Source organism: Eleutherodactylus coqui, chromosome 1, assembly GCF_035609145.1.
Source record: "Eleutherodactylus coqui strain aEleCoq1 chromosome 1, aEleCoq1.hap1, whole genome shotgun sequence".
Classification (NCBI taxonomy): Eukaryota; Metazoa; Chordata; class Amphibia; order Anura; family Eleutherodactylidae; genus Eleutherodactylus; species Eleutherodactylus coqui.
The window spans coordinates 243,324,890-243,346,846 of record NC_089837.1 but is presented as its reverse complement, the minus strand read 5'-3'; the positions used below and the strand labels follow the sequence as shown (position 1 = coordinate 243,346,846).

The following is a 21,957-nucleotide window of genomic DNA, read 5'->3' as shown; positions in this document are numbered from 1 at the left end:
GCGGGTATTTATCTACCGCGGGTGGTCAGTGCATCCCTATGGGATGCGGATCCGCATGCGGGTGATCCGCTGCGGATCCTAATTCATAATTTGCCCGTGGACATGAGGCATAAATGTAATAATAAAGGCCCTTACACAGGACAATTATCGTTCAGAATTGTTACGATTCCAACGATTAATTTGAACAATAATCGTCCCGTGTAAATGCATGCAGTGACTGGATGAGAATTGTTCTGTCGTTCAGTCTCTGCATGCAGAAAATTGAACAAGATGCCATTCCATGTAAACAGCAGGCATTCATTTTTGAACAACTCTGTTTACTGTGATTGGAGAGGGGGGGGGGGGAGGGGGGCACCCTCTCTGGTCCCTTACACCTCCATTCTGGCAGCACTGTGAGTAATGCCAGCTTCACTGGGACAAGTATCAGGCATTGTTTGCCCGCCCGCTCATCCCGTGTTAGAGGACCTTAAGAAAGCACATTCTTTATTTTTATCTTTTATCAGGGGTGATACGAGTTTGAATTCGTGAAGGCTGTACCAGGGGATAGATGACACCTTTTTTCCTGGTGTCACTGGCAGCTTTCCTTCTGCCACCCACCTTTTTCTTCCTGCTTGTGTGTTTAACTTTTCATACTGCTCTTTGCTGCAAACAGGTGCCGCATTCTTAGATTTTGCACCTAGAATCTGGTATCATTTGAAAGCGAAGATTCAGGGCTGTAATTTGATACCAGGTTTTATCCCTTATATTTTAGTACTAGAAAGCATTTTTAAGTCATGGTAGTGTCAGACTTGGAGCATATTTCCACTTTTTGAACTGCCGTTTATAGTATTTTTATGTAAAACACTACAACTTGGTTCTAACCATTTCTTTTATTGCTAGAAAGGGTCTTAAGAAGGAAAATAAATAAATATATTTATGAATAGTCTTGTTTAAAACTTTCCTGCTATTTTGTGTCTATAGCTTCTATTCTGATTTACTTGTTTGCTTGGTTACCAATTACAAGCAAATCTTCTACATAGTTTCCTTTTGCAGTCATATAATTCATTCTATCTGTTCACTACTTCTTGGTAATGTACATTTCTTAGCATGGCAAGGAATGGGGGCATTGCCTGAACATGGAACCGTGAGGACACTGCCTCTCAAGGCTCTGGCCCCGGGCACTGCTATTACTGCTGATATCCCACTTGAGTAATTCTCATCAGTGTCCCACATGCAAAGATAACATGGGGAAAAGATTGGAATGAGGGGGACTTACCTCAGCAGCTGGGGAGACCTGCATCTCCACGTTCCTGCACTCCATTGTGCCGCTGCGGCACTTGCAACAGTCTTCCCCACTGTGCGCTCCTATCTGTGCTGCAGCTACAGCACTGGAAGCTCTCCCATTCACCAGCACCAGATATGAGCAGCTATAGCAGGCTTCTCCTGCTGCTTTGGTCTCTTTGACTGAGGGATTCCCAGGGGACCTCGTGCAGCAATCGTAAGGAAAAAAATCTCTCCCCTTTTGCCTTAGCTAAGGAGTGGCCAGCACTACTGAGAACAGAGCAGGAAAGTATGCTCAGGACCTGACCATATTCTCCAGAAGGTACAAACATTAAGAACTCCTCTCCCTCAGCATTGACTGTTGCTCCTTCTCAGTGTGCACCCATGCTACTATCATCATCACTATATACTCCAAGGGTGCCAGGACCCTGTTCTCCCAGAGTTCCTTCTCTTTCTCCAATGCTAACTTTCCTGCATCAGATGGGCATTGGGACCACCCGAACTGTGAGAATTTATGCACTTTCCTAAGTGAGCTCCCCACAAGAAGAGACCTGGAATCCATCATACAGTGTGTGGAGTTGCGACAAGAAAGGGTTTTGGTGACCTTTAAGGCCGAGCTGTGGTCTGTCTCAGTAATTGTCCACACCTTACTAGATTAACATTTAACTACTGTGGAGCAAAATTTTACCTCACAACGTGCTTTTAATAGGTTATTAAAAGTGGATGGCCAAAAAAATGGAGGCCATCAAAATAACATCAAGCCTTGAGGTATCCCGGTGACTATTATAACTGCCGAACTCTATTCCACTCATACTGCCATTTTTAGTAGGGTCCTCTCTTGACCAGAATTCTGACAGGAGTTTCCCCAGGTCGTCTTCTAGCTTCGTTGAAGAATGGTAGTCTGTATCCTTTTTCATTAATGGCTGCGGTGTTCCTCTCTATCCTCTTCTGGTGTCTTTGTGGGATTATGTGCTCATCTGGATACTCTTGTTTACACTAAGTAACTATATGGGTTGTCCATCTTGAGGTTCTAGCAGCTTAGGGCTTTTTTTTGTGTATTCCCGTCTTATTTTTCATAATGTGTAGCTCCTGGATGTCCTAGACGCTTCTCTCACATAGTTTTTTCAGAATGTGCTTTAACCTTATTATAAATTTTCAATATTTTAGATTGGCTGACAGGTTTTACTACTTGTTTCTAGGTTGTGTGTATCATATACACTTGTCAATTTTCATCTGCCTATATTAGTTTAGCATCGCACCCAGGGATCGCTTTAGGCCTAGGTTCTCCCACTTCCCCACATGTCTGACGGCAGCTGATTTGGCTGGATAAGTTCTTTCAGGTCATTCAGGATTAGTCTTGGTGAGATTTATAAGTGTTCTTGTTGAAATGCTGTCTCTGGATTAGCCAGTTACAGCTCAGAGCACTGAATCAGGGCCTGATGCTACTGGTACCTATCTCTTCTGTATCTTCTGCCTTCTGATCTTCTCGTCTTTCTCTCACTGTCTTACTCCACCCTTACCTGCATCCCCCCCCCCCCCCCCCCCCAGCCGACAGGGCCCTTAATATGGATGCTCTTACTTTCTCTTTGCTTACTACAAAGGGACTAATTTCTCGTTCGTCTTCTCTACAGCAACAGGTTGCCTTTCTCCAGAAGACACATTTTCATTGTTGATACAGTGCCTATTTTTCATTCTTTCAGCTATCCTCATTATGTTGGCGTTGTTGCCAGCATGAGGGTTCCCTCTTAAATATTTTCTGGGGGTGTTCGAAAGTTTCTGGCTTTTGGGAAGGGGTTCACCGCATTATTTGCAAAGTTTTACATTTGCAAATTCCCAAATTTACAACCGTATTACTCTTGCACGTTTTTTGAACTTTCGTCAATGCTGCTAGGTCGTGTATACCAGCTCTCTGGAAGTCCGCTCTTTCTCCTTCCCCGACCCACTGGCTTCACAAGGTGGAGGATATTTAGAAAATGAAGAATCTTACCACCTTGTTGCATGGTGGGTCTGATGCTTGCTTTACTGTTTGGATCCCATGGACTCCAATATAAAATATAGCCTTAGCAGCACAGACCTAATGCTGTAATCCAGGGAAGCGGCTTGATTCACATCCAGATATAGGATCCTGGCCCTGGATCCAACTTCCCATCCAATAGAACATACTAATGGGCAGCATACGTGGTGCAAACAAACATCAAATATGATGCATCTTTATTCCTCCAACAACAAACGGCAACGTTTCAACCTTATGTTTGAGAGAGACTTTTTGCATGAGGTCGAAACGTTGCTGTCTGATGGATCCCATGGACTTTTAAAATTCCCAGGAGTATGCTGACATTAATAGCATTGATCCCCCTATTCTGCTTTTTCCTTCTTGACCCATTGTAGTTAATGTTCTCAGTGACTTTATGCGTCATGCACGGCTATCCTGTGGGCTTTAGTCTTGTGGGTGGTTGTGTCTCCGGTACCTATCTGAGGACATGATATGCTTATTTGTCTACGTTGGCGGACTACCATGCGTTGTGCCCATGTGTTGTGTTATTGTCCTAGGTCTGTTCTCTTTACTGCGTCTGGACTGGTCTTGTTTTTGTTCCCTATAAAATTTGTAACTTTTGAAAATAAAGAATTAATTAAAAAAAAAAAAGTCAAGAAACAAGAGTATGATAAAAAGGCGTAATATTGCAGGAGTACAATAGTGCTTGTATTCTGTAGCCTTGGAGACCGGCAGGGCTACACAGCAGTGGTTTCAGTCACATTTTTTTTTGTTTTTGTTTTTTTTTTTAAACTGAACTGGAGCAGAAATTAAAAAACAAGTGTTTGAATTAATTTTAATAAATGTCACATTAATAAATCTGTACGCAGTAAACTTCCAGACTGCCACAAGTAGTAGCTTGCAGCAGTCAGAATATTATTTAATTATATTGCTGTTTTAAGGTAGAGGGAGACACTGAGCAGCAGCGATGCAGTCGCAACATGGATGACACCTGTCAGCATGCAGCCACTGTGGATTTTAAATAGATTAGGTTGTCACATGATTTTGACATGATTTTGCTTGCAAAACCATGTGGCTGATTTGTAATACCTGTGCAGTTTTAGGTGAGATGATTATTTTCTAGCAAAATACTGCAGCCAGTTAATCAGTGTAAGAAGCCGTATGCAGACGTTTCGGACACATCACAGCCACGTTTGCACCAATCCATTATGTCTAGCCTTAAGGCAGTAGCGAAATTGAAACTTTACCAGCATTTTAAAAAGTTATATTTTAAAATGGGGATACTGTTAGGGCTCACTCACACAGGCGTATGCGTATTTGTTACTCATATTCACATGTGTTCACTGTGTATTTTATGCACCCATAGACCAAAATGGGGGTATCAAGCACCAAAATAGAGCATGCTGCAATGCATTTCACGCTTGTGAAAAACGCAGGTTTGAATACCCCCATGTAATGTCAATTCTACGATCCTTATTACTCCCGTGAAAAATATGTGCGTAACACTGGTCAAAAATAGGCTGTTGTGAGTGATCGCTAAGTCTGGGTTCACACAAAGCAGAATTGCCATGGAATTTACAATGGCAGCAAAGTGGTTATTTTGAAAACCTCATCCACTTGCTACGGAAATAACCCTCCCAAAACCCGTGCGGAAACGGACTTGCAGCATAATTTACATGTCGCAGATTTGAATTCTATGTCGCCACCTCTGCTGCGGAATTCACCCTCTTTTAACGCACAGGAATTTGCGATGAAACCCGCACCTACTAGTGTCCCACTAGTGCAGAGGTTGTGTAGAAGAATGCAATCTGCGTGCGGTGCTTTAGAATGTGCTAGCGCCATGTTAATGTAGAATTAATAGATAATTCTAATAATCTATTCTCTGAATGAATCACTGCATTTTAATTTGTAGGCAAATCACGTAAAAAATGGATATATAGTATTCCTAAAGTAATGAGGATTGTTAATGTAGTTGATGCATTCAGTCATTTCTATTATTACATTTTATCTTTTTTTTTTTTTCCTAGGAAAATGTCTCTTTGTGTAAGAAACTCTTATTCATTCGTAAAGCTGCAAAAATCTAATTAATTCAATATAATTGTGCAATCTATTGATATTTTCATTAGGATGTTGCATCAAAGGAGGAAGATGATGATGTCTCCGACAAAGGTAGTGATTCTGAAGATGAAGATACTAATAGGGATTCCCAGAGTGATGGGAGTGACAAAGATTCTGACAGAGAGAACGATGACAAGCACGGCAAAGATGACGAAGCTGTAAGATTTCTTTGGTCTTTGTGTAAATGGGAACACACAACCTTTCCCAATGAGGCTCAGAGCCATGTCCATTTTGGTGCTGGTCTTAGAAGTCCAATAGATTTACACTGTGGGAAAAAAGCAATTTCAATAGTCTCTGCTCTATTTTAGAGCACTTGATTGGCAGATCTCCCAAAAGAGCGAAGCCTGAGATCTCCCAGTACAAGACCTTCACCTCCACCACAACTGTTCAACATATGGGCTGATTTATGAGACTGTTTAAAAGAAAAACGGTCTTTGTTGCTCATAGCAGCTAATCGAAGTTCAGTTTTAATTTTCACAGTACTCTTAAAAAATGTGTGCTGTGATTGGTTGCCATTAGCAGTAAAGATGGTTTCCCTTTAGACAATCTAATAATTATGCCCTGTCTTTTAACAGACATAACTTTGGGGGGAAATTTATTAAGCCCTGCATTTCCTTTGCTGGGCTTGGTATGATTTTTTTTTTCCCTGGCACATGGTCCGCTGAATATATTAAGAGACGCACACCTTTTCATGTATTCAGCGAATCCACGAAACTATCGTGCACCTTCACTAAAATGTATGCCTGTACCCATCTAGGTGTAGCATTCAGGCAGAGTTTACACCAGTGTGTCGTGTAAATTATACATACATCTGCCGGTCTGGGGTAGCCACATCACCTCCTGACAAGCCCCACACTTTTTGAAAAAATGCCAGAGCCAGCGCAGGAGGAAGGAAAGCTACAAAATTTTTGCACAAGTAAATTTCCCTCTTTTATATACTATAAGTTGACATATATAATCAAAAAAAACTAGATGCGAATATCTGCTTCATGTCACCAAATTGTAATACATCACATGTAGATTGTATTTGGCTTTCTAAATAAATTCATGCCCGTTTTATGTACATGTGGTTTATGTTGGTGGATGCCTTCCGTTTTAATTGCGTCCCCAAGCAGTCTTTGGTCTATGGGAACAGCCTGTCCAGTCACCTGCCTTGGGGTTGGGGGGGATACATAGGCCAGACACGATGGATTTTAACCAATCTGGTCATATTGTTTAGCCGAAACTAAGCAATGTTAAAAGTTTCCATGCTCATCCATCTAGAGATGTATCCAGTCATCCTAGGATGAGCTTTTCACAGGCTGCACAGCCCCTTTTCACATTCCTGGACAGCCCCCTTTAATCTCCAAATGTGCTTTTTTTTCTGTTATAGGAGTGGCAAGAACTGCAACAAAGTATTCAGCGTAAAGATCGAGCTCTACTAGAAACCAAATCTAAAGTAACACATCCTGTATATAGTTTATATTTCCCAGAGGTAATGTACACGTGTTTCTTTAAATTGTGGTCCGCTTTTCTTATCTTAAACAATAGCCCGTAATGAAAATCTGTCATCAAACTTCCATGCGTCTATCTTTGACACGCTTTATCGAGAATGTTACATGTTGATATTGAATTGGTTTCCCATATAGGGATAGGATAGCACTTGGCATTTTGGTAATAGAAAGTCCCTCTATTAACCAAAGCAGAGAGCTGCAACAAACCGCGTTTCTCACTTGGCTGGTCTTGACCTGGCTATGTATTACTTGGGTAGCCTTTCTTTTAAATAACTAACACATAATTTCCTTTCAGCTAAATATCTGGCCAACGGAAGCTATTATTGCAGAGGTTTCTAAAGTCTAACCTGTGGTGCTAAGCTTGTTGCAAGGACTTAACTTCTCTTAAAGGAACACTGAATGTAGAAAAGGACACAAGAGAAATAACAATCCTGGCAACTCCTTTACTTTTAATAGTTTGTCTCCTATTGCAATCAAAACCTCAAAATATCTAAAAGATGCATATTTTAGTAGATCAGCCATTTCCCACTTCTCATGGCCCTGTTTGGCTGTAAGGCAACAGGCTGCAGAAGGAGTTTCACCCTCTGCCCTGTCTGCAGTAGGACATAGATTGTTAAGCCCCATCTCTTCAGACAAGCTTGTCTCCTACAGAAATTTATCCGCCCCAAAAAATCAAAGATCTTTAGGAAATTAACGCCTAAGGATATGGTCACATGTAGCGGAAATGCTGCGGATCTTACACAGCAGAAAAATCTGCAGCATTTCTGCATCAAAAGTGGAGTCAAAATGCGCACCAGTGAGGGCTTAGTATGGTGAGAGGAGCAGCAATGCAGGCTGAAACCCAGTCAAAGTTTGCACCAAAGGTTTTGCTGCTGAAACACTGCGGATTTTGCAGTGGATATTTTCGCTATAGAAGATCTGCAGCATTTCCGTCATATGTGAACGTACCCTGATACTATATCGAAATTCCTGCAGACTGAGGGCTTATTCACTGCAAACAGTGGTGAGGGTCGGAGAGGGGGCACACAGTGAACTAGCTCCCGTCCCACCTTCTCCCCTTGCAGAGAGGGGCAGCGTATATCGGCCGGGCGTGGAAACACAACCAATATACGCCCGTCCAAATAATCCCTGAGAAACTGTGGCTGCAAGTGTGAAAGTAATCAATTAATGGTTTGAAAGCACATCACTGCTTCAGGCATTTTACCTCACTTCACAAAATAAAGGTCAGCAGTAGAAAAAAATGCAATTTCTAAAAATAATGAATTCTTCTAAGCAGATGTCCTTGTATTTGTGCTTCTAGATATTTTGACATTCTCTCTATTGTTTGTTGTACTGAACATCTCTTCTCAAGGATTGTTTTCTAATCGTGTGTGAAGAAAATCAAGCTATAAGATACATGAATATGCAATATGGATACATAAATGTACATGAGATGTACTTATATCCGTTCGATAACCTCAATGTAGTTTAACTGATAAGTGAACACCACTTTAATTTTGACCCTTTCACAATGTAAATGTCAGATGTGTGTGGGGTAAGTGTGGAGCCAAGTGCGATCTGTGTGTGGTGTGTGTCGTCAGCTGTCTTGGCTGACACCCGGCCACAATCGAAAAGAACTCTGGTCATGACTGTTTTCCATTTAGAGAAAGGCACAATTGCATTTTTTTTTCTACTTCACCCCACTTATACATCTTTAATTTTTTTTCTTTGGAGCTTTTTTTTATTAATAGAAATATATAAAACAATCAGTGTACAGACAGTAGGTAAAAGAAAGTAAACAGCAGTACAAAGTATGAGTCCAGGGCATGCAACAGAGGAATACCTTGTTGACGATATACAGTCAAGTTTTCTTGTCAGTGTGACTATTAAAATAAATCAGAACAATTTACATAGTTTACAAAATTGTAAATCCTAAAGTTGCATGTATGGACAGACCAGTAAGATTAACAGGTTTTAGGTATGTCGTTAATGAGGCAAAGTGAAGAGCACAAAACTAAAAATAGAATTAAAGATAGTTATGCCATACAAGGGATTTAGATGTGTTGTACTCAGGATTTCTGGAGAACTGGAAAGTCCACCAAGGTTTCCCAATACAATCAAAGTTAGCATGTTGTCTGCTTGTCCAAGATGCTAACTTCTCCATCCTGCATATTGTATCTTATTTGTTAATCAAATGAATTCACAGAAGGCTTAACTGTTTATGAACAAGTAGTTAAATCTCAGAAAATGTAACATTTTCTAACTGATTTAAAATCAAGCACAACCTTTTTGGGTTTAATAATATGAGGGACCAGTCAGAAAAAAAGTAGGGCATAAATCCCACCAAGGCCAACACTTGTCACAAAAGGCCATACAAACCCTGTATTTACAACTCACTAAATACATCCGTGTCTGATATACCCACTGATGTATATATCATGCCACAGATATTACATTCTTCAGGCGATAAACAAAGGCCACAGACCAGTGGTCAAAGTTGAATCATCTTGCTTAGATGTGGGATTTGGCTTAAAAATCATTTGCCACTTGACACTGTAGCCTAAACCTCCTTTAAGGCAATGGGCGCAGCGCTCAGGCCAGTTTTTGCCTTAACTTGGTTCAACAAGGCCACTACTGAATGGGCCATGCAACTATGCAAATATATTCTTTCCAGTTCTACTACGGAAGAATTGGTAGACATTGCGCATCAGATAAGCCAGGTCCAGGCTTTTAGCTCGCACCTCGTCAGCTTCATTAGCCACATACTGCACCCTGTGGCTAAAATCCTGTGATGCAGCTGCCTCCCCTGAAAGGTCTTTAACAAGCCTTCCTTTTGTCGGCTCAAGACTTTTTGGAGCCTAACTGGATGAGATAATCTCTGATGCCACCGGTGGGAAAAGTTTCAACTTGCCACAGAACAGATGTAGACACATGAGAGCTCTACAGAAGAAAATAACTTTTGCTTCTTTCACTGTACAAGTCGCCGGAGCTTGGATAGTAGAAAGGCATCAGAAGAACAAAAACGAAGGCCGTACGATAAATAAAGACCCTCCTGGTGTCCATGGCCACAGCCCTCAAAGTCCTCTTCCATTAATCTTCCACATGAAGGGTGTCCCCATTCAAATCACACAGGATTGAGAGACAACCTTCCGTATTCAGGGAGACTTGGCTCACCCACATCTCAGATGCCTGTGTTTCGGAAGTCATTTCTTTGCTGTACGCATAGAATTTTCTGCACAGCCTCCGGATCTCTTCTTTAGTTCCTGAGTTCCAAGGCCAGCACCTTTCCTTGGGCGATACACAACCTATCTTCACAAGGCATTATTTTAATTACTCCTCAATGTTCTGCGCAATGTTCTATTCCAATCTATTCATGGTAAAGAAGGATGGCAGACCCGTTCTTAACCTGAAGAAGTTGAATCTGTACATAAAAGTCCAATATTTCCACATGGAGTCGCTGAGATTTGTCATTGCATCCATGTAAACGAATGAGTTTCTGTCATCCATTGACATCACATTCCCATCTGTGGAGCACATCACCGATTTCAACTCACTGCTCTTAAATTCGGGTTGACCATGGCTTCCCAAGTCTTTACAAAGATTTTGGCGTCAGTAACAGCTCTCCTCCACTCGATAACTACATGATAAAAGCTCTGATCAGGTCGACTAACCTGGAAAATCTCCATATCACTCTGGACACCCTGTCCAGGTTTGGATGGATCATCAACCAGCCCAAGTCGTTCACCGTTACAGCCTCTGGACTTTCTGGATCTTTCCTTCAAAATGGCTCAAGGTCGTGTACTACTGCCAACAAAGAAACTATTTTTCCAAAAGCATATACACTCTCTGCAAATTCAGAATCTTGTGTCCATTCATCACTGCATAAGAATGCTGGTATTGATGGTCTCCTCCTTTTTGAGGCGATTCAGTTTGGCTAATTTCACACTCCACCGTTCTTTCGAAGTGGGACAAATCCGAGAACTCTCTCGATCGGAAGATCTTAATACCCATGCAAACAAAGCGCACTCTTAGTTTGTGGCTGGACTCTCCACAGATCCATCTACAATGCTTCTTTCTGACCTTCCAATGGCAGGTACTTACCACAGATGCCAGCTTCTTTGGCTGGAGGGGTACTCCTGCAAAATCTCGTGACACAAGGCACTTGTTTATCGATGGTATGCATTCCTGTTTGATACAAGGTGAACTTCGGGCTATTCTCTTGTTGTTTTATCACTTTGCACCCCAGCTGACAGGTCGCCCAGTTCAGATCCAAACTGATAACTTGACAGCCATCGCGTACATAAGTCATTAAGGCGGAACCTGTAGCATGAAGGTCATGGCAGAAGCAGCGAATATCTTGACCTGGACCGAAGATCACCTTCCAATGCTCTCTGCAGTCCACATACCAGGAGTAGACAACTGGATAGCTGAATTCCTCGGCAGAGAGACAGTCGACCCAGGAGAATGAGAACTGCAGCCCCTAGTCTTTCAAGCACCTTGTTAAAAGTGGGGCCAACCAGACATTGACCTGATTTCATCCAGAATTTAATTACAAGCTTGCCAATCTTTGTGGCCAGGTCTCAGAATCCACAAAATCGAGCAGTGGATGCACTCGTAATCCCACGAACGGATTTCCTGCTCCTGTACGTCTTTTTTCCTTTTCCACTAATCCCAGGACATCTCAAGAAGATTAAAGTGATTCTCATCACCCTAGATTGGCCCTGCCAGTTGTGGTACGTGGATCTTGTCGATCTGCTTGTCAACTCCATGGAACTTCCCTCTTTGAGAAGATCTTCTCTTACAGGGACTCCTCTTCCACCCAAGTTTGTCGCCTTTAACGGTGTGGCAGTTGAAGCTGCGGTCTTGAGGGCCCTTGGATTTACGGAACCTGTCATTCAAACCTTATTGAAGCCTTGAAAACCTTCCTCCTCTCAGGTTTATCATCGTGTTTGGAAAAATTTCTATAGTGTGAACACCACAACCTCCACCCTATTGTTTTTTTGTTTTTTTTTTACTTTATCCCATCTCCTGTCCTTCCTACAGAAGCGTCTGGATATAGGCTTGAGCCTTGGTTCCCTGAAAGGTCAGGTTTTTGTTCTATCCATACTTTTCCAGCACCCAATGTACATTTCTATGTATTTTTCTACAATGGGTCGCTCGTGCTGTCCCTCTATACCAGTGGTGGCGAACCTGTGGCACGCGTGCCAGAGGCGACACGCAGAGAGCCCTCCCTGCTGGCACACGCGCCAGCAGCTGCTCACCACGGTAGTGAATACCAGCAGAGGTGCCGCGGCTGCCCTGCCAGTATTCACTCAGTGGTGCTGATCTCGAGTGCACACTGTGATGTCATTGTGCACCCGGAATCTACCCGCCCTGATGTCTCCTCCTTGGTTCCCTGAGAGCAGAGGGAAGGAGGGGTGCAGACGTACATTGACTTCACAGTGTGCACCTGGGATCAGCGCAGAGCATAGGAGCAGCAGCGCTTCGACGAGGAGAGCGTAAGTATATGGGTCTCGTGGGTGTTATTACTACTGGAGCTGATATAGCGGATGCTATTAGTAATAGTGTCCCCAATATCGGCTCCAGTAGTACTAGCATTACTGCGGAGGCCGCTGTGGGGGTCACTATTACTGCGGAGGCCGCTGTGGGGGTCACTATTACTGCGGAGGCCGCTGTGGGGGTCACTATTACTGCGGAGGCCGCTGTGGGGGTCACTATTACTGCGGAGGCCGCTGTGGGGGTCACTATTACTGCGGAGGCCGCTGTGGGGGTCACTATTACTGCGGAGGCCGCTGTGGGGGTCACTATTACTGCGGAGGCCGCTGTGGGGGTCACTATTACTGCGGAGGCCGCTGTGGGGGTCACTATTACTGCGGAGGCCGCTGTGGGGGTCACTATTACTGCGGAGGCCGCTGTGGGGGTCACTATTACTGCGGAGGCCGCTGTGGGGGTCACTATTACTGCGGAGGCCGCTGTGGGGGTCACTATTACTGCGGAGGCCGCTGTGGGGGTCACTATTACTGCGGAGGCCGCTGTGGGGGTCACTATTACTGCGGAGGCCGCTGTGGGGGTCACTATTACTGCGGAGGCCGCTGTGGGGGTCACTATTACTGCGGAGGCCGCTGTGGGGGTCACTATTACTGCGGAGGCCGCTGTGGGGGTCACTATTACTGCGGAGGCCGCTGTGGGGGTCACTATTACTGCGGAGGCCGCTGTGGGGGTCACTATTACTGCGGAGGCCGCTGTGGGGGTCACTATTACTGCGGAGGCCGCTGTGGGGGTCACTATTACTGCGGAGGCCGCTGTGGGGGTCACTATTACTGCGGAGGCCGCTGTGGGGGTCACTATTAATACTGATCCAGTATTTGATATCAACATTGTCTTTTATTAAAGAGTTTATTTCCAACGAATTTATTAAAGTCTATCCTAGGGAACAACTAATTATTCATCAGTGATTTGAAGTGATTGAAATTGAAAAGTGTGTTGTCCTTTTTTCATGGTATGGCAAATACTTATAGTCCTCATTTGAGTAAAACGGGCTGAATTAACCCCTTGAGTGGCAGGTTTCCTACCACCCTGTCGTGCCCACCAGGGCAGGTTTTTTAAAATGGTCTAATCATTGAATTTCAACTAGTTTTGCAGTTGCGTCTCAAGAGCCATAACTTTTTCATTTTTCCATTGACATGGCCATATAAGGGCTTGTTTTTTGCGGGACAAGTTGTGATTTTTTAAACAGGGGGGAGGAAAAAAAAAGAAATGGGGAAAAAAGAAAAAAGGGGCCATGTCATTAAGGGGTTAAATAATGTATTAACTTCCTTCTCTGGGTCATTACGACGCACATGGATACCACGTGTGATTGTATTTTTGATTTTTTTACAAAGTAAAGGGAGACAAGTGTTTTTTTTATTTTTTTAATAATTTTTTAACTTTTTTTTTTTAAATTTTTTTAATAATTTTTTGTATTTTTTTGTCCCTTTAGGGGACTTCCACAGGGACCCATCAGGACCCCTGATCACATTCCAGGGGTCCGATGGTGACAGCCCTTTACATGCTGCAGTGACAGCCCTTTACATGCTGCAGTCACATAGACTGCAGCATGTAAAGGGTTAACACAGCAGAGATCGGAGGTTTTCTCTGATCTCTGCTGTAAGAGCTAGTACCTAGCTGTCCTCTGACAGCCAAGCACCAAGCTCTCCCTGCCACAGAGACCATCGGCTTGCTTCTGACAAGCCGATGGTCTCTATGGCAACCTGTAAACAAAGCAGGACATTGCCGATATGCCGGCAATATCTTCTGCTGGTTTTTCAAAGCCCTTGCACTGCTCTGTGGGTCTGTGCAGGCAGAGCACACTGTCACAGCTTGTGGCATTGTGCTCTGCAGCTCCCATAGTGATACATAGCCCGGAAATCTTCCGGGCTATGTTGCTATGAGCAGTGGAGCTCGTCACGGAACTTTTCCGGGCGTGCCACTCAAGGGGTTAAAACATTTGCTGTTTCCTCTGTCTAAAATCTTTTCTATCAAACCTGTTTGTTTTTTCAGAGGAACTGGAAAACTTTGAATTCATAACGTGTTTTCAGTATATAGAAAATATATACTTGTATAAGTATTTTTTAGGTGCCTTGATTAGGACGCAGTGTTCTAGTGAAGCTTTGTGTACTAAAGCACTATGCTTGAATGCCGTCTGGAAATACTGACTTAGGCCTCACGTCCACAGGCAAGTGTGGAATCCCGCAGCCATGAGGCCAAGAATGACACTTTACTCACCTGTCCAGATGCTGCGGGACTCTCCTCCATTGCGGCTGGATCTTCTTTCTTCAGTCCGGCGAATGCGCTGCATTCTGAGTCAAACTTTAACCCCTTAGTGACGGAGCTTTTTTGCTTTTTTCCATTTTTGTTTTTTCCTACTCCCTTTTAAAAAATCGTAGCTCCTTAATTTGTCCATCGGCGTCGCTGTATGTGGGTTTGTTTTTTGCGGGATGAGTTGTATTTTTCAATGGCACTATTTATTGTACCATATAATTTACTAAAAAACTTTTAAAAAATTCTTAGCGGAGAGAAATGGAAAAAAAACGACGTTCCACCATCTTTCAGTGCGTCCTGTTTCTACAGCACACAAATTGCAACAAAAACGACCTGATATTTTTATTCTATGGGTCAGTACGATTACTACGATACCAAACTTGTATAGTATTTTTTTGCTGTAGTACTTAAATTTTTTTTAAAGATATTTAATTTTTTCCAATTATTTTCTGCGGTCATTTTGTGCACGCAATACCTTTTTTATTTTTTCGTCGACGTAGTTGAGCAAGGGCTCATTTTTTACGGGTTGTCCTGTAGTTTCCGATAGTATCAATTTGGAATACATACGACTTTTTGATCGCTTTTTATTGCGTTTTTTCTGGGAGACAGGGTAACTAAAAAAAGTGTATTTCTGGCGTTCTTTATTTTTTTTTCAGACGACGTTCACCGTGCAGGAAAAATAATGCACTACTTTGATAGATCGGACTTTTACGGACGCAGCGATACCAAATATATATTTTTATTTTATGATTTTGATTTTTTAATAATGGATATGGCAAAAGGGGGGTGATTTAAACTTTTTATAACTTTTTTTTTTTTTTTAACAATTAAAAAAACTTTATTGATTTTTTTTTTTTTACAGTACTTTGAAGTCCCCCTGGGAGACTTTAACATGCGATGCTTTGATCGCTCCTGCAGTATGACGTAATGCTATAGCATTACGTCATACTGCTTTTTTACAGGCAGTCTGTCAAGCCATCCTGTGTGGATGGCTTGATAGGCAGTCTGCTAAGGCAGCCCTGGGGCCATTCATTAGGCCCCCGGCTGCCATGACACCTGCACGGCTCCCCCGATCTCACCGCGGGGGGGCCGTGTGCGGGACCCCCGAACAGCGTTCGGGGCATTTAAAGGGTTAATAGCCGCGATCGGCCGAGCGCAGCTATTGCCCGCGGGTGTCAGCTGTAATAAACAGCTGACGCCCGCGCTGTATGGAGGGAGATAGCGCCGCTAGTTTTACGATAGGGCTGTCACTAAGGGGTATAAGTGTGTTTGTTCTGAAAGACTGCAGCTTTTCGAAATAACACCTATACGGGGGCACTGTGCATACCTGTCCTATGTCCATGGTTCATGCAGCATTAATCCGGTGACCCTTACAAGATTGCCTTGTGAATTAAAGGAAACCTATCTCACATTTAATTAAGAAAAAGCTGATTTTGATTTCCTGGATATTTTACATGTGTGTTTACTCTTGCAGGAAAAGCAAGAATGGTGGTGGATTTACATTGCAGACAGAAAGGATCAAACACTAATATCTATGCCCTATCATGTGTGTACACTTAAGGATCAAGAAGAGGTGAGGTCAATGATGGTTATGATGGTAAAGTAGATGTTAAGGCCTCATGTCCACGGGGAAAAGAAGAATTAAAATCCGCAGCGGATTTTAACTCTTCCGCCCGCCTGCCCGCGGATCCGCACCCCATAGGGATGCATTGACCACCCAGAGGTAGATAAATACCCGCAGATGGTCAATAAAAGTGAATTAAAAAAAATATGGAGCATGAAAAAATCCAGACCTGCTCCATTTTCGTGCGGGTCTCCCGCAGGCGTCTTTTGAAGCCTATGGAAGCCGTCCGGATCCGCGGGAGACCTAAAATAAGAATAACTTACTCGCAGCGGACCGGGCAGATCTTCTCTTCTTCCCGGCCAGATCTTCTTGCTTCGGCCCGGCGGATGTGCCCGTAGCGGTCCTGATTTTCCCCGTGGACATAAGGCCTAAGGTGTAGGCTCCCAACATGTGATATGTGTACCTCTGGGGAGTACATAGGAAAGACTTGAAAAGGATATGTAACAATCTAACAGCACTGTGAACTTTTTATCCCTCAGGGAAGGTACAATATGCTCTAAGGGGAACCTGTCCCCACCTATATTCTTTTCTCTCTAAGGGCAGCATAAGGCGGTGTGACAGGCACTGTAATTGCATTTGTATATCTGAATTATAAATTTGTAAAGTAGTTTGTCAGAAACTTACATTTTATTAGTAGCAGCACACACAGAGGACCTTAAGTAGTCCTTGATATTCATGAGCTGCAGGCTAGCCCTGCCCACCCCACCCTCCAGCCAGTGATTGCTAGCTGTCTATCACTGTACATAGAGACAGCTGTCAATCACTGGTTGGGGAGTGGGGTAGGTGAGGCTAGCCTACAACTCATAAATATTGAAGGCTACTTCCTGTAGTCCTTTATGTACTGCTACTCATGAAATGGCAGTTTCTGACAAACTAGTTCACAAATGCATAAGACCTATCACTTTAATGGGCATGTGTATCACTACCTTATTCTGCCCTTGCGGAGGGCAGTATAAAGTTGGTGACATTCCTTTTATTCAATACAAGTAAAAGACTGATGGCCATATACAGACTTACATTTTTTATAAGACGTTGCACACCACAAACGTCATGCTTTAGCAAAAATGAATGTAAAGAAAGGTAACCGCTGAATGTATTGCAGGCTTCATCCTTTGAGTATTATGAATATATGTATTTACATTAGTGTTCCTGAGACACTATCTTTAATTTTTTTAAATCTTACTTACCTTAAACATTTCTTTGTTATTAAGGTCGAGCTAAAATTTCCAGCACCAAGTAAACCAGGAAATTATCAATACACCGTGTTTTTAAGGTCTGATTCATATATGGGTTTGGATCAGATTAAACCATTGAAGGTAAGATTTTTTTTTTTTTTAACTGTTTACCATGTATAAGCAATTGTGCATATTATGTACAATGAACAATAGTTAGCCTGTAGGGCTTCCCACACACCCTAGATAGTTGTCAGCCAAACATTCATTCATCGAACAGCTATTCTTTCAAATTTCCACATAATCATCCACTCTTGTGTTTTTGTTGGGAAGAGGGCAATAAATTGTTGCCAGACTCCTCTGGTAGCCGCTTATCTCCCACATAAACAGAAAATGGAGCATTTAGAAATTAAACATGCCAATCCTTCTTTGCCCTAACATCTGCCATCAGGGGAGAGTCAGGTAGCTTGCATACCCATTAGATTATTTTCACCAATCGGGTATCTTTGGCCCTATATGCATTTAATAATCAACTGCATGGTATCTTCAGCACAAGACAAATATTAAGTAGAAATTCAATTTCAGGGATGGATCATAGAGTAACTGCTTTAACCGACCAAGGCATAATAAATCATGGTGTTGTGGATTGCCATTGGAAAACTACTGGATAACTAGCCAGGACATGTCATAATTATGATGCAGATATTGGATTTGAGAACTATGTAAAGCATGACATACACTTCTACCTACTCAACCTTATTATAGTGAAAATGCCATATTTTCAATTTGCTTTTCTAGTTGGAAGTTCATGAAGCTAAACCAATACCTGAAAACCACCCACAGTGGGACACTACCATGGAAGGCGATGAAGACCAAGGAGATAGTGAGGGCTTTGAAGAAAGCTATGAAGAGGAGGAGGAAGAAGAGGAAGATGATTAAGTTAAATTATATAAATGGACTTAAAAAGTTTTGCACATGGTCGTCTATCTGATATCGGAGCTATTCCATTCGCCAGACCCACAGTGTAGACGTTTTTTGAGGAAGTTGATTTTTTTAAAGCTACTCTTCATAATTCTGAGTGTTTTGTGTTGGTTGCTTTTGAGGGTCACACAAGCCCTTGCCATGTGCAAAGGCCTTGTGATTTGCTAAAGTCAACAGGTGCAGAGTGAAGCATTTACTCCATCTCTAGGAAAAAAATAAAGATTTTTTTAATAAAATGATTGTCTTCATTTCACAAAGTGCTCATCTTTGCCAGCTACTGACGTATCTCAATACAATGTCTACCACACTCAGCGAGAACTCAATACCAGGATTTTGATTACGTTTGTTTTTTCACGGCCAGGTATTGCTTAACTATACAACTTTCCTTCCACTTTCCGTAATTTCCACATTTTCAATATTGTATCATGTGGTTTTACTTCATCTTTTTTAGTTGAGACATTCCTCCAAATTTTAATCATACAGTGAATTTAATATATAATGCAATTCTCTATACAATACAAATCTTCCCTTCTTTCAAACAAGTAGTAATTGTCATTATTACCACTAGCCTATCAATGCAAACATGCATTTGGTAAAGGAATGGCTCTGCAAATCATGGGACCACAAGTTGTAGTATGTGGTTTTTATGCAAAGATGCCTTTTTTTGTAAAATATACATTTGAGAGGCTATGAAATCATTTCTGAAAAGTCTTAATATTGGGATAAGTAGTGATGTGCTCTGTGACTGAACGAAGACTAGACATTACCAGCCATCTATAGTTTTCAGAACAGTGCCAAGCTCCACCTTGTCTTGATGCTGTGGTATCCACATATGGAATATCTGTGCAGTTCTTTCTGTGTAGGCTCACTTGGCTCCTGCAAAGTTGAGAATGAAAATAGGGGCTACATGCACATAACTGTGTATTGCTCAGTAAACTATTACACCATTGATGACTGTTTTGCATTTGTAATGTGTACTTCCACCCCCTTCCCCCACAAATAAATAATGGTGGAGAAAAATTGTAAATTTCTGAATAATTGCTATTATACTGTAAATAGCATTTCACATACTTAGTGGTCCTGTATAGTATACCTGTTTCTCCCAGGTGGGTCTTTCATAATATAGAAATGGGTGATTCTCCGCTATTATAGCAGAATGTGAAAATAACAGGGTGAGGTTATGTCAGGGATTTTTATGGTTTGTGTAATAGTAAGATTTGGAATGTGTGGCAAATCACTTTCCTCCACTTTTTACCCATTCTCCAATCTATGTGGCCAATTGGTTGAAACAAAAATTTGCCATGTTTCTGAAAACGGGTTGTTCTTTAAATGCAAACTGACATTAAAACAAAAAAAACTTTGTAATGCAATAGTTGCAAATAAAATTCAGAGGTTAAATGGTATTTGCATATGTTATTGTGTGTCTTGTCAGCAAGAAAATGTAAAAAAAAAAATCTTAATTTAATTGACTTAACTATGAAAATGATAACTTTGTTTTAAGCGCATTCTGGCATACACTAACTACTCAGCTTATGGCATAAACTGAGCCCCAAACAGTTGCAATTTCTGCAAAAAGTGATATCTTGTACAAAAATATAATTTTTTGCACAGCATTATGCAAAAAAATGTGCCTGGTTTTCAAGGATGGGCGTCGCATAAAACTTAGACAGATGTATTAATACTAAAGCCAGAAAGTGGTGCAAATATACACTACCTTTTTTCTATTCCAATTCATGGCAAGCTGTAGCATGCCATTCATTCTATTCTGTAAGACATGCTTTCTAAATGCTCATCTCTAGATCCTCTCTCTCATCTTTGAGTGTTCATTAGTCTGAATTTTAGTCAAATCAGGTTTGATCGTGGTTTTCTGCAGTTTGCTACTTATTTCAAGACATGCAAGCATATAGGTTATACTAGTTTGGTTTTTGCCAAATGTGGCACTGGGCATTATGGCCAAACATCTCCACTATGACCTTGTCTGTTCAAAAACATTATTGCAAAATTCTTGTTCAAGCCATACTTGTTCAGTTTTTTACTAATTATTCTGTTATGAACTTCGACATTTAATATAATAATTGAGGTCTTTAGAGTCTGAGATATAACTATTATTTTGTTTTTGCAATTTCTTCCCAATCAGTGCCCATTCTGACCTTGGGGTGAATTTACTGTAATATCCAGTCCTGGGAAGATTGTCAACTGTCTTGAATAATTTCCACTAATTTCCACTTATATATCATTCTCACTGTAGAATGAGAGGCACCAAATTGTTTTTAAATTGCCTTATAACCCTTCCTAGATTGTTGCACAACAACAATTGCTTCTCTAAGACCATCGCTGATGTCTCTCGCCTCCTTCGCATTGTGTTAAGACATGCCTGAATGCTGCACACCAGCAAACTGCCACGCTGCTATTTTTATTGAGGCAGTTGCACTTGCTGATCAAGTAATCAATTACATTTGACTAGCACCACCTGGCTGTTATCCTCTTAATTCCTATAGAAGTAGTGAGGTCGTACTTAATTTTTCATACACTGCTTCTACATTTTGACCTACTTTTTGTTAAATAAATGACACAGTGTAATTGGTCATGTGTTGTTCATCTGTATTTACCTAATTTTAAGACCTTCTAAGGATCACATTTCTTTAATGTCTTGATGCATAAAACCATACAATTCAGAGACAACATACTTAGTTTTTCTCATGGCTGTAGGTGGTACCGTTCATTGTAATCCTGCCTATGATGACAAAAAGAGATGACTGTTAACCCGGTTAGGACCATGCACAGTAAATTTACGGGTCCTGGGCTTAAAACCAAGCCATATGAAAAATAAGGCCGGGACTTTAAGCCTCCTGCCCTCTGCAATTAATCAGAGACAGGACGGGTTGTCAGCTGTTAGGGGCATCATGTGACCGTCGGGATTCCCTGCTATAGCAGAGCTGTAGGGTCATAAAAGACCCTGACCAGCTCTGCCAGTGACTAATATTACCACAAGAGATGTTTTTCTGTAACTGGGGCTCCTATGGATTCCCCAGCTACAGTTGAAAAGTGTCAAATAAAAAAAAATGTGACTGTTCCCCTGAGGTCTTATATGAAGTCATGGGGGACATCGATAGTAAAAAACATAATTGCATAAATAAGTAAAACAAAATTACAGAATAAAGCAACAATATATACATAAAAAAGAAAATGACTCAAAACTGACACCAACCAAAACTGTCGCTATAAGCGCCCTGTTATCCAAAACCATATATATTATATATCAAAACGTCTGAAACAAAATGAGGATCCTGTTCCCATACTTTATTTTAGCGTAAATATACAAAAAAAAATTTAATTTTTTTTATTTTTTCCCGCAATAAAACTAAAAAATGTAAAAAGAAAATCAGTGAAAAAGATATAAAAAAATAGCCTTGTATGTCATGGGGGGAAAAACACAGCAAAAATAATTTTGATCGCTAAAGGAGAAAAAATTGTGCAGAAAAAAGAGGGGTTTTTGTCTAAATGGGCCTTAAGCTCGCTTGTTTTTCCTATTCTAAT

The 21,957-nt window shown here is 41.6% G+C and overlaps 1 protein-coding gene across 1 annotated transcript in view; it reads left to right on the top strand.

Annotated features, from left to right (window-relative positions):
* The window catches only part of SEC63 (SEC63 homolog, protein translocation regulator), a 67,174-nt gene extending 48,518 nt beyond the window's left edge, over positions 1–18,656 (top strand). The window contains exons 17-21 of the mRNA XM_066607421.1: positions 5,380–5,529; positions 6,744–6,845; positions 16,118–16,216; positions 17,479–17,583; positions 18,238–18,656. Of these exons, the coding sequence (XP_066463518.1) occupies positions 5,380–5,529; positions 6,744–6,845; positions 16,118–16,216; positions 17,479–17,583; positions 18,238–18,378 (597 nt within the window). The 3' untranslated portion in view covers positions 18,379–18,656. The remainder of the gene's footprint in view (positions 1–5,379; positions 5,530–6,743; positions 6,846–16,117; positions 16,217–17,478; positions 17,584–18,237) is intronic.
* The last annotated feature ends 3,301 nt before the right edge of the window (positions 18,657–21,957 follow it).